General features: G+C 41.8%; 1 protein-coding gene across 4 annotated transcripts in view; it reads left to right on the forward strand.

Annotated features, from left to right (window-relative positions):
* Window positions 1-745: 745 nt before the first annotated feature.
* The window catches only part of MTCL3 (MTCL family member 3), a 44,543-nt gene continuing 29,131 nt past the window's right edge, over window positions 746-16,157 (forward strand). The window contains exons 1-4 of one of the 4 annotated variants that reach the window (XM_078054763.1): window positions 746-819; window positions 2,733-3,919; window positions 4,381-4,605; window positions 6,434-6,592. In XM_078054763.1, the coding sequence (XP_077910889.1) occupies window positions 2,828-3,919; window positions 4,381-4,605; window positions 6,434-6,592 (1,476 nt within the window). In that variant the 5' untranslated portion in view covers window positions 746-819; window positions 2,733-2,827. The remainder of the gene's footprint in view (window positions 820-2,732; window positions 3,920-4,380; window positions 4,606-6,433; window positions 6,593-16,157) is intronic. The other 3 variants (XM_078054764.1, XM_036085477.2, XM_078054762.1) reach the window with 3 other exon arrangements.

Below are 16,157 nucleotides of genomic sequence, written 5' to 3' on the forward strand. Positions count from 1 at the left end.
GAGAATTAAAGTGAGCGAACAAAGAGAACTCCCAGCAGCCGCCCGCCAGCTCCTCGCAGCTGCATCAGGAGACGTCAGTCACGCCCGGAAGGCTGTTCGAATACGCCTCCCAGAGAAAAGAGCTCAAGTAAATAATTGATGGAGATTGATCCGCCCAGGACAAAGCTTTGCAGAAAACCAGTGGATCCGATTTCGAGTGGTTTTGGAACCCCTGCCAAGTACAGGATATGGGAGCCCAGCACGGACTTTGAGTGCGGCTACGGATCTTCCATCTCGGGTGTGGCTCCGACCTTTTTGTCTTCTTGCCACCTCCCCTATCACCCCCCGCCCCCCGGCCCGTCCCCGCCTTCGTCTCTTTCCTCTTGAAAGTAGCCTCTCTTTGGTTACTTCTACCCTATCCTCCCTTGCAATCCCGCCCTCTCCCCTGCCCAGTCCGGTGAGGTCAGCTCATGAATATCAGTGCACTTCCTGAGGAGCGTCTGGCACCGCTTGGTACCTCGCGCGTTCGCCTGCCCGGAGCCGCAGCTCCAGCCGAATCGCTGCCCGCGGGAAGTAACCGGCTCTGGGGGCCGCCGAACCTTCACGTTAACGCCATTGTTTGGAGAAATCGAGTGGGTGTGGAACTGGGGCGAGAGGGCCCAAAGTCGTGCTCAGCCAAAAAGTCGCATATAATACTACGAAGTTAAACTTTCCTTGTCTTTAAAAGACAAAAAAAAAAAAAAAAAAAAAATTAAAAAAATAAACCCTGAGGTCGCCGGAGGATCAGAAGGAAAGCGCTGATGATTTGCATCAACTTCGAAACATCGCGTCTGCAGAGAAGTGAGCAGTTCTTCTGGATTTCTAAAGGGATGGGGATGAGAGATGGGGTGGGTCAGTGGGCAGATAAAATATGAGATGAAAATTGTTGGTTTGTGCCCATCCGGGGTTGCTTGGTTGGCGATTTCCACGGGGGAAGCCTTGAAGAGGCACAGCATCTTGTCACTTTGTGAGAATCACGTGACAGCTTGGTACCTTTGGTTGTGGGAGCCGAGTTCTGGAACCTGAGCTTTCTCCTGGTTTAGAGCTGTCTGGGGCCGAATTTAAACGTTGTCAGGTGGCTCTCAGCTCCTGAGTGATTATGCCTAATTCAAAACAAAAGTAAGGTTGCATTATTGGCAATATATTGGCAATATAGCTTGTTTAAGTGGTCCACATTATTGTGACCCATGCCATTGAACTAGGCCAGACATTCTAGGAGCATGTGGCTCTGGAGAACATGTAGAAAATAAGTTGGTGGATAACTTTTTCCCCCTTAGTGACTTCTTTGTTCGCAATTATTTTTTAAACAGTTGGAAGGAGATCCCAAAAAGAGAAAGGTGCAGAAGGAAACTTCCAGTAATATTTATTCATAAAATGAGGAATTGCTGCATGTTCACTGAGTTATGATACTTAAAATGGACAATAACAGTAATAATCCTAGTAAAATAACTGGCAAGCATCTCCTCTCCTAATAGGAGGATTTTTTTTCTTTTTTTAAGGAGAACTTTCTGCCTAGTCATACCCTTTTCAGTGCTTTAAAGAGAGATGATAGCTCTAAGGAAAAAACACCAAACTGACAGCTGATCAGGTAGCTGGATCACTAGGGAGAAGAACACAGGAGGCATTGGCTTGCTATTTTCCAGATTTTAAAAGCTAGTGATAGTTTTATCTTGGAGAAAATACACAGTAGAGACCTATGGTGCCACCATGAATAAGGATGCACCAGGTTTCTTGGGTGCAGGGTCATTCTGTCTCAGAATTTGGCCCCATAGGAGGAACCAGGCACTTTAAAAGTACAACTTTACCTCTGATATAAACTTTACCTATGATATATACCATGTAATAAGATGTTTAAAAATGAAAATATTTTCTATCTGGCAATTACATTTAAAACTAAAATGACTCACAAGAACTATAAAATTCAGATAAATGTGGAAGTCATCACCTATAATTTAAGAAATTGTGCAGAGCCGCCAATAAACTTTTCCAAAAGTATTTTAAAAATTATTTACCAAAGCTTAAAGAAGAACACTTTTAGGGTTACTAATAACTAAACCATATAGATGATTCTGAATGCCATTACTTTCTTAAACTGAAGTTGATTTAAAGTCATTCATTACTTTTATTTTAGTTCTAGACTAAAGGAAAATGGTTGCATTTCTCTAACCAAGAGCAACATTAAGAGTCAGAGCTGTCTGAGACAAGTACCATGTATCCACAGCAAATTTCCTCTAGGAACCTACATCATAACCCCTTTCCTCTAATTGAGAATAGTAATTAAATAAGATGTTCTCTACTAAACTGGGTTTTAAGGAGGAAAACCAAAGTTAAAAAAGCAGGGTATTCAACTCTAGCGTGTGGACATCTCCTTTTCCTTCTGAAGCTTCTTCCTGACTTTATCCCCTCACCTTTTTTTTTTTAAATCTCCCTTCCCATCAATTCCTTTCTGACCCATATCTCACCATTGCCAGAACCTGCTACCGTGAGAATGTTAGGCTCAGCTGCTTTCAGATCATCATGGAGTGAAATGGAGACGGTGCCTCCCTGGGCAAAATGAGAATTGACTATTCTGCATCCTATTCCTAAACTCAAGGCTTTTATTAAGTGCTTTCCAAATGTCACGATTTTCTAGGGCTTCTCTTTTATGGGGAAATCACCCTTTGCTCTGTAACAATGCAGACATGTTGTGTGCTTCCCTTCTATTTCTATCCCAGATTAGAAAGGGAGGTTGGCGGATTTGAGGAGGGAGAAGAATGATCTGGTGATGGACCATTCTAAATCTCATCTGGTAGATTCTTCCTAGACCGCCATGAGTCAGCCACCGATGGGGGGCGCTGCCCCTGCCACAGCCACAGCTTCTGCGGCCGCCTCTGCCACTGAGGCTCGACTGCACCCAGAGGGCAGCAGCAGAAAACAGCAGCGTGCTCAATCACCTGCCAGACTAAGGGACAATTCGGTCCGACAGACGACCGCGACCACCCGGTCCCCCGTGGGGGCCGGCACGAGACTCAACTCTGTTCGACAGCAGCAGCTGCAGCAGCAGCAGGGCAACAAGATTGGGAGCCGCTCAGTACCCCCGACCAGCGCCCGAGGAGGCGGAGGCGGGGCGGAGAAGGCTGCGCCCCTGGCGCCCAAAGGGGCAGCGCCGGGAGCTGTCCATCTCGCGGCTGGTGCTGAAGCGGCCCCCGCGGCGACCCTGGCCCCGGTGGGCGTCAGGAGGCCTGGCCCGTCGGAGGAGCCATCCCGGGAGCTAGAGCCAGTGTCCGCCAAACTCGGGGAACCCCCTCCACTCGGGGAAGGAGGAGGAGGGGGTGGGGAAGGAGGAGGAGCCGGCGGCGGCTCCGGGGAAAGGGAGGGGGGCGCTCCGCAGCCGCCGCCGCCGCCCAGGGGCTGGCGAGGGAAAGGCGTACGCGCTCAGCAGAGGGGCGGCAGCGGCGGGGAGGGGGCCTCCCCTTCACCATCCTCCTCTGCGGGCAAAACCCCAGGCCCCGGCAGCAGAAACTCCGGAAGCGGTGTTGTGGGGGGCGGCAGCGGTGGCGGTGGGAGCTACTGGAAGGAAGGATGTCTGCAGTCTGAGCTCATCCAGTTCCACCTCAAGAAGGAGCGGGCGGCAGCGGCGGCAGCCGCGGCTCAGATGCACACTAAGAACGACGGCAGCAGCAGCCGCAGCTCCCCGGTCGCTGGCGCCCCTGCCATTTGCGAGCCTCTTGCAGTCCCTTCCGTCTCCCCAATGGCGGCGGCAGCGGAGGGCCCCCAGCAGAGCGCCGAGGGCAGCGCGAGTGGAGGGAGCATGCAGGCGGCGGCGCCTCCTTCGTCGCAGCCGCACCCGCAGCAGCTCCAGGAGCAGGAAGAAATGCAGGAGGAGATGGAGAAGCTGAGAGAGGAAAACGAGACTCTCAAGGTGAGAAGGGTGGGGGGAACCCGGTGGGGGAGGGGCGGTGTGGGCCTCGGAGGATTAGGGCGTGTCCCGCGAGGGTGAGAGGCTGTTAACCTGTTAGGGAGCCTTAAAGAGGGAAGGGAACAGGAAACCAGAGGAGGGGGCTCCTAGGCCTTTTCTAGATTTAAAACGGCCTAAGATTAGTAGCCTCCAGGTCTTAATTTAAATCCAAATTTGGGCCTTCGTTTCTCTAATTATCATGGTTTGTCCCACTTTTTCATGGAGAGAGATAGAGTAGGAGAGTTCGAGAAGGCCCAAAGAAGGCCCGTTTTTCTAGTTTCTTCTTCATTCAGCTCTGTCACTCCTGTCTCATGGAGAGGGGGCAATAAAACTGAGCATTTGGAGTTGGAATGGGGTGCATACGGTGCGTGTCCGGGTGGCAGGGGGCGAGGTTAATTTTGACCCGCGGCCTGTCACCGCCTCAGAACGAGATTGATGAGCTGAGGACCGAGATGGACGAGATGAGGGACACTTTCTTCGAGGAGGATGCCTGTCAACTGCAGGAAATGCGCCACGAGTTGGAGAGAGCCAACAAAAACTGCCGGATCCTGCAGTACCGCCTCCGCAAAGCCGAGCGCAAAAGGCTCCGCTACGCACAGACTGGGGAAATCGACGGGGAGCTGTTGCGCAGCCTGGAACAGGACCTCAAGGTCTGTGGAGCCGGGGCTGGGGGGAGCGGGGGCGCGGTGCGGGGGCGCGGGGCAGGGGCTGCATGTAGGACCTCTTTGCGAGGAAAGGCCTTCACTGGTCATTAGACACGGAGACACGGAGTTTCGCAGCGCTAACCACGAAATATCAGGTTCCATGCAGGGGAAAGGGAAAAACAGGCCAGTGGGTTTGAAGAGTCCAGTGTGCGTGGAAGGCCTTGCGGAAAGCGAGCTCTGTGGGCTTTCTTGGGAGTAACGGTGACTCTTCCAGAGATGGTGGGAAGAGAGCGCCTCCCCCGGCAGAAACGCGGGCGTGGCAGAGCGCAGATCGTTGCTTGATCGCGCCTCCAGAGGCTGTCTTCCAAGTAAAGGCCAGGTGAAATCAGGCAGTCAAGAGCAGCGCGATGAAGACTCCTGAAGGGAGAGGAATTGAAGGCCAGAACAGGAACAGCGTTGGGAAGATATTAGAGTTAGGGTTTCTCGCTGCAAGTCCCCCTAACCTCCTTCTTCCAGGACTCCTTCCTTTCTGTACTTTGCTAACTCCCTGAAAGAAAATCTGTCCAATTTGCCGCCCCTTTTGGAGAAGTAAAGAGCGAGTGCAGTAAATGAAAGAACCTCATTCTTAATGTGAAGCTGTTCCTTTAGAATTTCCCCCAGTGGATAAATTTTAACCTTGAAATGTTTTTTAAGTAGGTGTGGTCTGTTCAGTTCAGTTTGTAGGCCGATTCACTGACAATGCAAACCAGTGTTATCTTCATAACCTTGGACAACCAAACATAATTTTAATTATTTTAACTTCCTCAAGATATGAAAATCAAGTGTAATTATCCTATATTTGTTTTAAAGAAAGCTGTGAGAAAACACTTAATGAGAGTCATTGTATTTTTTTTTCTTTTCCTAACAGTGCTCATATGCACCAGGCACTGTGGCAAGCATTTTTATATATATTAACAGTGAGTTATTTCTCTAAATGTTAGCTCAAGACAAAAAAAAAAGCACCTATGAGGTTGGGATTATTAATAGCATCATCTTGCTCTTCTTGTATGAACCTTTTACAGAGGTAAAGTGCCCAGCCCCCAGCCCTGGGAATCAGCTAATAGGTGGCCAGGCTGTCTCCCCACCCAGTATAAAACTACAGTCTATGTCCTGAGCCACTACATAATACTACACCAAAGGGTTTTGTTCCAAACCCTAAAATTTCCAAGATGATCTCAAAGCAAAAGGCAAAAATGTACACTGTAAAACAAAACAAAACTTAATCTCAAGGACTGATAGTTTCCTGAAAGTGAGCACCTGACATCATAGGATCAAAATTCAAGCCCCATACCTCACCTGTGAAAACTTCGTTTTCTAGTCTTTAAAATGAGTGATAATAGGAAATATCTAGTGTTGTTGTAGAATTAGAGGAGATATGTGACGTTTCTTTACACATGACAAATCACAGTTGAACATCTATTACCTTGGCGAGTATAGAGGTTAAGGGAACAGAGTGGAGAGCCAGACTACCTGACCACTTGTTAGCTGTGTGACCTTGAGCATATTACTTCACATCTCTGAGACTCCTTTTCCTCATTTATAAAGTAGGAATAGTAATAGTCCCTATATCATGGGATTGTTGTGAGGGCTAAATAATTTATGTATGTGAATGACTTATATATGAAGAATCTGGAAAGATTACTGGTATCTGGTAGAAACAATTTCTGTATTGACTCTTAGTAGTTTTATTTATTTATTTATTTTTGGCTCTTAGTAGTTTTAATGTGAATATAACTTTAGCTCACTTATTGTATTGTCTTTAATTACATATTATTGTTAAAACACTTCAATTTAGGTTGCAAAGGATGTATCTGTGAGACTTCACCACGAATTGGAAAATGTGGAAGAAAAGCGAACAACAACAGAAGATGAAAATGAAAAACTGAGGCAACAGCTTATAGAAGTTGAGATTGCAAAGCAAGCTTTACAGAATGAACTGGAAAAAATGAAGGAGGTTAGTATTTGATTATCTCATGGTATGCTACATATACATTTAGTTCTTTAGAAAAGAATCCCCAGGACTAGTATGACTGTTAAAATAATTCCGTTTTTTAATGATTATAGAACAGTTTGTTGTTCTCACCCAATATACTAACAGACACATGACTTCATACTAAATTAATAAGTAGCAAAGAAAAACTGATGTCAGCCCTGTCTCTAACTTGATATATATGAGCTCTGACTGAGCTTTCATCCTGTCCTCTAAATTTATGGTAAAGAGAGGCACATGGGTGGCACAGTTGGTTGAGCTGCTGACTGTGGGTTTAGGCTCGGGTCGTGGGATTGAGCCCCGTGTCAGGCTCTGCACTCAGCCTGGAGTCTGCTTGGGTTTCTCCCTCTCCCTCTGCCCCTACCCACCCCCAATAAATAAATAAATAAATAAATAAATCTTTAAAAATAAATAAATAAATTTATGTTAAAGAAATTACACAGCTATACCAAACACAAAGGATGTCAAGAGTATGAAAGACTAAGCCTTGTGTTGAGAAGAAGAACTAGTCTTGTGATTACTACTGAGTGCATAGAACCACAGACTTTTAGGATGAAAGGTCAGAAAAACCATTTAATTGAATCAAATCGAATCAAATTGAATTGAATCAAATAATTGCTTGAATCCTCTTTATGACAAAACCCCCAGATGATCGAATGCTTAGAACGTCACCAGTGACTGACCTTTAAGATCTTTTGCATTAGCCAGTTCTGTGACAGCATAGCTCTGTTTAAAGGTTTTCTTTGTTTTGAGTTGAAATCTATTTCATTGTAACCTTGACCAATTCATCTTAGTTCTTACCCTTTAGGGTAGAAGAGTCAAGAGTCCTCTTCCACATCAGGTATTTGAAGTTTCTACCATGTTTCCCCTAAATTGTCTCAAAGAACAAAATTAGTATCAAAGAAAATAATTGGAGGAGAAAAGAAACAGAAAAGATTTATCAAGAAGTAATCAGCTTTGTGATAAGTAGCAACTGAATTAAAATACTCATCTTTGAAAACTGCCTGAGAATGTACATGCAACTTGTGAAAACTATTATTGAGAATTAGCAAATGCACACATGGTCCTCTGGACATTTTCCTCTGCTTAGATATGCAGAATTTAAATGAAAATCCTAATCTTTCTGTGGGCTGAGATATTGCACCTTTCAATGCTATGCTTATCTCAAAATGGTATAAAAATATATATTACCATGTAACAGTGAAAATATCAAGTCTGATTAGGAATATGTGTCAGGAATTTGTATTAAATAGTTTCAGTGTGGTAAACTATTTTGTGATCTAAGCTTCTACTTATTGTTATATTATCCTGATTTAAACATTTTTTAACATGACAAATTAGGGCAAAACCATTTTCATGATATGTAATTCTTGGCTAATACCTAAGGATGGCTGTGTGCTACGGTAGGAAAACATGGAAACTGGGAGCCATGTGACCGTCCTTACCAGTAACTAACTGGGTGACTTACAAGGCTTCAAACTTGCCTCAGTTTATTCACTTGTAAAATGTTGTTTTAATGATTCTCAACATCTCCCACAGCTATCATGACCTTTATCGTGAAATCCAGGACATTATCTTTAAAGAATAGCATAGATTTTTTTTTCCCTTAAGAGATTAACTATGAAATTATGTACGTATATGTTTCTTAAACAATAATGTACAGTTGAAGTCAAAAAATGAAAGTTTAATTTCCAGGAAAAACAATGAAATAGGCAGCTCTATTAGTTTGCTAGGGCTGTTGTAACAAAGTACCAGCAACTGGGTGGTGTAAATAATAGACATTTATTTTCTCACAGTTCTGGCAGCTGGAAGTCCAAAGTCAAGGTGTAGTCAGGTTTACTCCCAATGAAGGCAGGATCTGTTCCAGGCCTCTCTCCTTGGCTTGTAGATGGCTATCTTCATGTTTACATTACATTCTCCCTATAGATGCCTATGTCTAGATTTCCCCTTTTATAGACATCAGTCATTGTAGATTAGGACCTACCTAACTGTAGGTTGTACGTTGTAGATGGACTGCCTCTGTAAAGATCCTATCTCCAAAAAAGGTCACATTCTGTAGTACTTGGGGTTACGACTTCAGCATGTGAATAAAGGGGACCCAATTCATCCTATAACCATAGCAATTAAACACCTTCTTGTAGGCAAGCAAAGAGAAAATTCATTGTCAGTTCCATTAGGGCTCCATTCCATGTTCATACCTCACTTGCTTTCTCCCATATTCCTTGTTTATGCAATTAAGAACATTCAAGTCAAAACAAACTTCATTTGACTCTGAGGAATAAAAGAGAAATACTTTGTGGTTTGGTATCATGTGAATGTTTCTTAAGTAAATATCTGAAAATTGGATTTAAGAATGGCATAAGAACTTTCTGATTTCATTCTGTGTCTAGAAAAGGGGAAAATGCCTGTAGACTAACTGTTCATTAGCCAGATAGATGGGACCTCTCCCATTGTAAAATAAAAGCCAGAATAGTCTGGCTACCGGGAAGAAGGGCTAGAACCTGAGAATGTCCTCAGAAGAATCATTGTAGAGATGTATTTCCTTGATTCTGTTCCCTACACCCTTCCCTATAACTATTCTTCCTTCAGGACTCTGACTCTGATTTGGGAAAACACTCTGGTAGCATCAAGCAATGTGGGTATATGTTCATGCCAAAAAGGAAATTCACATTCTCCTTGGAGTTCTAAAAGCCAAACTCCAGTCCCAGATTAGAGACTACAACAACAACAAAAAAAGTGTAGGGGATTTAGGAGCATGTATTCAGGATATCAGCTTCTAAAGTAACCTTTGATTAAAAAGATGGGCTCTACAATAGCATTTCCAGTTTGAGAAGGTGGGTGGCAGTGGAGAAAAGAAATAGAAATAGAGAGGAAGAACAAGAGAGTGGATGAGAAAGATCTGGGGGATTCTAAATGTAATAAAGGAAAAATGAAAAATATTCTGGCAGGAAAGTTCTGAAATCATTCATTTGAGATTAAGCTTCAGAGTGTTCAGAAAAGTGTCAGGAATAGAAAAGGTAGTTTAAAAATATATTTGGAAATCAGAAATGTTTCATTAAAATGAGATTCTTGTAAAGGTAACTTTGTTATCTTCCAAGAAGATCAATATTAAAACTGAGTTACAATAATAAGTGTCTCACTGTGTGGGGTAGGAGCTGTGACACCTTCAGTTAATCATCTACTTCCTTGGTTGTAAAATGAAAACATATTCAAGTCCTTGGTGAGTGTTAACCACACAACTGTCATCCCTTTGTGGCATTCTAATCAGTGGAGAAAACAGAATGAGGCCAAACTTTCCATTATGAAGAAAAGACACTAGTTATGGAGTAAAATCATAAAATGTTAAGTAGACTATACTAGAGAGAAGCAATCCTCTAACTCCCAGTTTTTAGTTTCTTATATGGAGTCATATAGATGTTGAACAGCACAACTGGGACCAATAGGCCATCTGCTGGAGTTTGGAAACCATTTACTAAGAGTTTAATTGGCTTCAAGGGTTTTGACCAATTGCTGTCAAGGCTAGTGGCTGCACAAGGTCCTATGCACCTGCTCACATCCATCTGCTTATCTTCTTCCTCTGAGAGTACGGAGTAGGCACCAAGGGTAAGAAGAGTTGAGTAGAGGCAGAATAGAGGTAATTAGTTGAGTCTATTGCAACTCATTGCTTGTATTGAAACAGTTGGTATTCTGCCAATTGCAAACAAGAGGGACCTCTTAGGATGCAGCCTTCGAATCTTAATGGTTTTTTCATCCAATTACAAAACATTGATTGCTACCACCACTATGCTTTCTTGCAGTAGAAAAATGCCTTTACTTTTATGTAACCCAGGGAAAATGATGGTCTTTCAGCATCACAAGCAAACAGAGACAGATTTTTACAAAAGTTATTTCATGGAAACTATGACTAGCTCGTAGCATGAATGCCAAGACAGGTTAATGCATAAATAGAATAAAGAGAGGATATGGAGGAGGCTCTCTGAGGGATGAGTCTCTGCTACAGTTAAGTGAAGGTTACTGCCCTTCCTGAAGTCCTGCTGCTGTAGGAAGAAACTTTACTTTGAGAGCTTTGAAACCCTTGTGCTCTTCAGAAGGGAGGGGTCTTCTCATGTCGCCTTTAAGATCTGACACTGGGAGAAGCATTGATGACAGACAGTTGAGGAAAGAAATAACCAACAGAGGACCTTTGAAGATGGAATGGAAGAAAGAGTAATTGAGATGATGATGATAAATGTTTACTTGATCCTTTTTATTTCAGAATCTATCCTCTTTGTGTTGTTTCATCCCTTAACCTCATGCAGGAGTCTTAAAATAATTTTCTTAACTTTTCCTGGTCTTTGCCCTAGAGGGCTCTTAACTTGCCTACTGCAATAGCACTATCTATCTTGGGACTTTTATTTTCTGTGCACTTGGTTAATATATCCTATCAATTACAGTGAACTCTCATTCTAGAACACAAAAATAATTAGTACTATAAATTTTAACAGTAGTGTCTCTTTTTTTTAAGTACATAAAGAATATATCTGTTTACTCAGACTCTCTTTACAGACAGAAAACTTTAATAAACAAATGTTTCTCCTGCGTGTTTACTATTGCCTATTTATTTTTTGATATAAAATAAAGAAATGAGTATAACTTTACTTGGATTTGGTAGGATGTGTTTAAGTTCTTAAGTGCAAAAACGAAATGCTGAGTAATAAATCAGCGAAGCAGCATCCCAAGAGACAGTTTTAAGGGGGAATTTCTTTGGCATTCAAGTATTTTCCCCCCTGGTTCTGGTAGTTGTAATTTGAAAAATAGAAGAGTGGTCACTGATATTTTTAAATGAAATTGCCATAAATATTTCTAAATGCATCAATTAAACACTATTACTTTAGTCGCATCTTCTCAGAGGCAATAGTTTGTTGAGTCACTTAGGCAGGAATAATATGGACTAAATTGAAAGCAGAAAACAATGTGCTTGGTAAACAGAGGAAAGCTTGTTTTCCAGGTTACCGTATGTTGTGAATGTATTTTCAAAGAGGTATTTATTTAGAAATTATAAACTCCATTGGATTTTTTTTCATGAAATTACATAGCAGTTGTATGCACTCTGAAGTGATTCCCAAGACTCAGTCCTGTATTAGTGGCTTTTTTCTTTTACCTGGATGCCAAGCCCCCAGCCAGCAAAAGCAAATCCCTGTTGGTGAGACAATCCCTGTTGGTGGAGTATTTTGTGAAACATATTGAACTTTTATTGTAAACGTCAGATTTCTGTTTATTTAAATGAAGAGCACAAGTGTTTTAAAGCTTTGAAAGTACAGATTCTTCCTATAGCCAGGTTGTGTCTTGGCTGGAATTTTGAACTTTATATTCTTAAAGCAGTAAGGCACTGTATTAAATATGAATTTTACCTAATTAAGCATTTCCTTTTGATTATGTATTCAGTTCCCATTTCAAATATCTATTAATTCTGATGTTTGCAATGGCATAGCTTCATAGGAATTGTTCAATAAATGTATGTTGAGGGGCACCTGGGTGGCTCAGTTGGTTAAGCATCTGGCTCTTGATCTCAGCTTAGGTCTTGATCTCAGGGTCGTGAGTTCAAGCCCCACGTTGGGCTCCACACTGGGCATGGAGCCTACTTAAAAAAAAAAAAAAATGTATGTTGAAATGTCTGTTGCATTTGCTGGTAAACCATATTGATGGGAACTGAGTCTCCAGCCATGGACTCTGCCAGTTTAACAGAGGTCCTGGGGCTCTAGGCTGAACTTAGTGATCTGTGTATGAGAGATGAGCAGCTTATATATGTTTAAATATCTCCATGGAAGTACTTTACTTACACAGGTATTAAAGAGTTGTTTACTTCTCCAACTTCTTTCTCTAACCTACCTTAAAAAGGAATTTGTAATGGTTCTTATTAAATCATAACCCTTGAAATAAGGTTTTAGGGGCACCTGGGTGGCTCAGTTGTTAAGCATTTGCCTTCGGCTTAGGTCATGATCCCAGGGTCTTGGGATCGAGTCCCGCATTGGGCTCCCTGCTCAGCGGGAAGCCTGCTTCTCCCTCTCCCACTTGTGTTCCTGCTCTCGTTATCTCTATCTCTGTCAAATAAATAAATAAAATCTTAAAAAAAAAAAAAAGAAAGAAAGAAGGGTTTAAAACTTTGGTCAAGTAAGAATTCTGGGAAGAGGAAAGAAAACTTAATCCAAGGGATGTGCATTGTTGTGAAACAACTCTGAGCTCAGTAGCAATCAAGGCAGGGAGAGAAAAATTGAGAGAAATTACTTCCTAACTGTGACTGGATATGGAGGCAATACCAAGTTTTAGAGGAGGCCTTCAGAGCAACCATGAAGAAAATTCATCCTAGTACAGGGAAATGTTCACGATTATAAACAATCAGTGGATGGCTCACATGACGACCAGTGGATGGCTGAGCCTTTGTAACAACCGTCAGTTCTCATCTATACAATCAATAAATCAAGAATTACACTTTTGCAGAAAATAAAGTTTAGACATTTTGTCATTAGCTGTGAATTTGAGTGCGTTTTTTTAGAAAGTTCACATGTCATGGTGTCTAGAAGCTGACTTTGAGGCCCGCCTGTCATTCCCTGTGACTTTGAACAAATAACTTGAAATGCATAGTCTTTATTCATAAATGTAGAAGTTAACCTAAATACTCTCAAAGGTTCCTATAAAAATGTCATTTTCTACTTTATTATTCATCTCTATTCTCCCCGGAAGTTTTATTTATAGTCAGGTATGCCAGTCTGTTTCACTACTATTATTATTATTACTGTGATTATTTTTTTCATTCATTCAATCAACAGATATTTATTGGATAGTAAATTTATTGCCTACTGTAGTTTGGACATATAGAAGCCACATATAGATGCAAAGACACAGATATCAGGGTGTTGCATTAAACTCAGAGTTTCTACTAAATGAGGGCAGTCATCAGCTAAACATCCAAACATTTTAATTTTGCTATTATTGAAATGATATGACTTCTCTGACATTTTCTGAAGGTTCAAGTCTTTTTGTTTCCAAGCGTATAAAAAAAATCTCTTTGAGGTCACTAGGCTTTTGTGTGTGTGTGACAGAGAAAAACCTCACATAGAACTGACCTCCATTAAACAACCTAGTCTTTTCCTTAAAGGACGCTGATGGGTATAGCTGAGACCCAGCTAGTCCCTGTGGTGCCTTTAGGTTTTGGGGCTGTAATTCACAACATTCTTTTTTTTTTAATTTAATTTAATTTAATTATGTTATGTTAGTTACCATACAATACATCATGATTTTTTGATGTAGTGTTCTACGATTCATTGTTTTCATATAACACCCAGTGCTCCTTGCAGTACGAGCCCGGTGATGGGTATTAAAGAGGGCACAACATTATTTTCTACCACTCCCCTCTACCCTTGACTGCCTGAGAAGGGCCCTGCTTCTAGTGGTGCAGAAAATAGCATCTCTCTGCCTCAGGATTTTCCTCGAGGCTAAAAACCAAAAACTTTGATCTGACTTTGATTTAGCAAACATTTATTGAGCATATATATAAGTGTATATAACAAGATAACAGTGTAACCGTAAGGGTAGTCCCTGACCTCAAGTTAATTACTTTCTGATAGGAAAGACAGTTTTGTAGAAGTTGCACTTTGACAATATTTACACATGTGCATTACTCTACTGACTACTTCGATGTTCTTTATCTCAGAATGGAAAACTTATGAGGAAGAGGCTGATACTTGCTTTGATCGCTGTAGCATCCTCAACATCCAGTTCAGTGCCTGGCATTTAATCAATTAGACCATATTCTTCTGTAATATAATAACAACTGTTTATTCCATATTTAATTTGTATATATCTTTTTCCCACACTAGACTGTAAACCTCCTGGGAGTAAGAACAGAATCTTGTCTTACTCATCATCGTGTCCACAACAACCAGAAATTGTTGACACAAAGGCCACAAACAATAAATAATTTTGAGTGAGATAATATATGGAAATTAGGAGAGGTGTTTCAGGCCCTATTTTGTGGAGAGAACAAGAAATACGATTCAGAAACAGGGCTCTTTCCGTGGTGTCTATTGTAATACAAACAAGAGAGAGGGAAATGGATGAGGAAATCCAGCCTTTCCCTGCTTCCAGAATTAGAGATTACTTGAGACTTCGCTATCTCCTAGAAACTTCTAGTCCTCTACCTTGCTTCTCTCAAACCTGTTATTCCCCAGAAGCAACAACTCTTCCCTGGAATAAGGTCTCATAGGCTTCCTGGGAGGGGGGAATGAGGACAGGAGCTCGAAAACAAGAGGACAACCCTGACACCTTACACATCAGTTCTGCGTTTGACTTCTATATCCTTTGGTGAGACCATACGAAATGCAGGTTTAGAGAACGAGAGAAGACTGCAGATCTTGTCACTCCCAAAGACTATCCAACTATTTGCTTTAAATCTTCGATGTTTGGGATAGTCAGTTCAGTAGTGATTTGGCTGGACAGATAAGGAAAATTACCCCAGGGCTGCAGCTAGCTACTCAATAGCTACCAGCACTGAGTGCTAATTATTAGCCAGTCACTGTGCCAGAGACTTTATGTATACTGATGTTGTCAATAGTTTCATTTTAGGGGTGCCTGGGTGGCTCAGTCAGTTAAGAGTTCAACTCCTGGTTTCACCTCAGGTCATGATATCATGGGTCCTGGGATCAAGCTCCACGTCTGGCTCCGCGCTCAGCAGGGAGTCTGCTGGAGATTTTTCTCCCTTTTCCCCTCTCCCTATTCTCTCTCTCAGATAAATCTTTTTTAAAAATAGTTTCATTTTAGAGATAAACACTCAAGGCTCACCAAGGTTAATATCACTAGTAAGCAGGCAGGGTCCACACTGGTCTGCCTGCCTCTAAGCCCATAGTCTCCACTGGCCAGTGCTGCCCAACTGCACTGTTGGGACTCAGGGTGCCCCTTCACAAGCACCTCTGTCTTCTTCCAGACCCACAAATGACCTGCCCTCTTTAGGGACCTCAGTTCTAGAATCTCCCCAGTTCTGCACCTCTAGCACACATTTGGAAAATGCACTAAGCAAGTATATAGAGAATACTTTCAAGGTGTCCAAAGGAAAACTGTTTCATCTCACAGAAAGGAAATCCTTGCAGAAAAAAAAGAAAAAGAAAAAGGAAGGAAGGAAGAAAGAAAGAAAAAGAAGAAAGGAAGGAAGGAAAGAAGAAAGAAAGAAAGAAAGAAAAAGAAAAAGAAAGAAAGAAAGAAAGAAAGAAAGAAAGAAAGAAAGAAAAAGAAAGAAAGAAAGAAAGAAAGAAAGAAAGAAAGAAAGAAAGAAAGAAAAAAAGAAAGAAAGAAAGAGAAAGAAAGAAACTGGAAACATAGGGCTAAAAAATGTGTTTTCAGGTCTGTTGATGCCATCTCTTCTTTTTACAGAATTCATACCTGTGTTATTTCAGATAAATCACTAATAGCTGACTCTCAACTTAATCACCTCTTAAAGGAAAATAACAATTTTCCCTCTTCAGTCCATTCGCAAGGACAAACAGAAGAGAGTGTGTGT

This window comes from Halichoerus grypus, chromosome 9 (assembly GCF_964656455.1).
Source record: "Halichoerus grypus chromosome 9, mHalGry1.hap1.1, whole genome shotgun sequence".
NCBI classification, from domain to species: Eukaryota; Metazoa; Chordata; class Mammalia; order Carnivora; family Phocidae; genus Halichoerus; species Halichoerus grypus.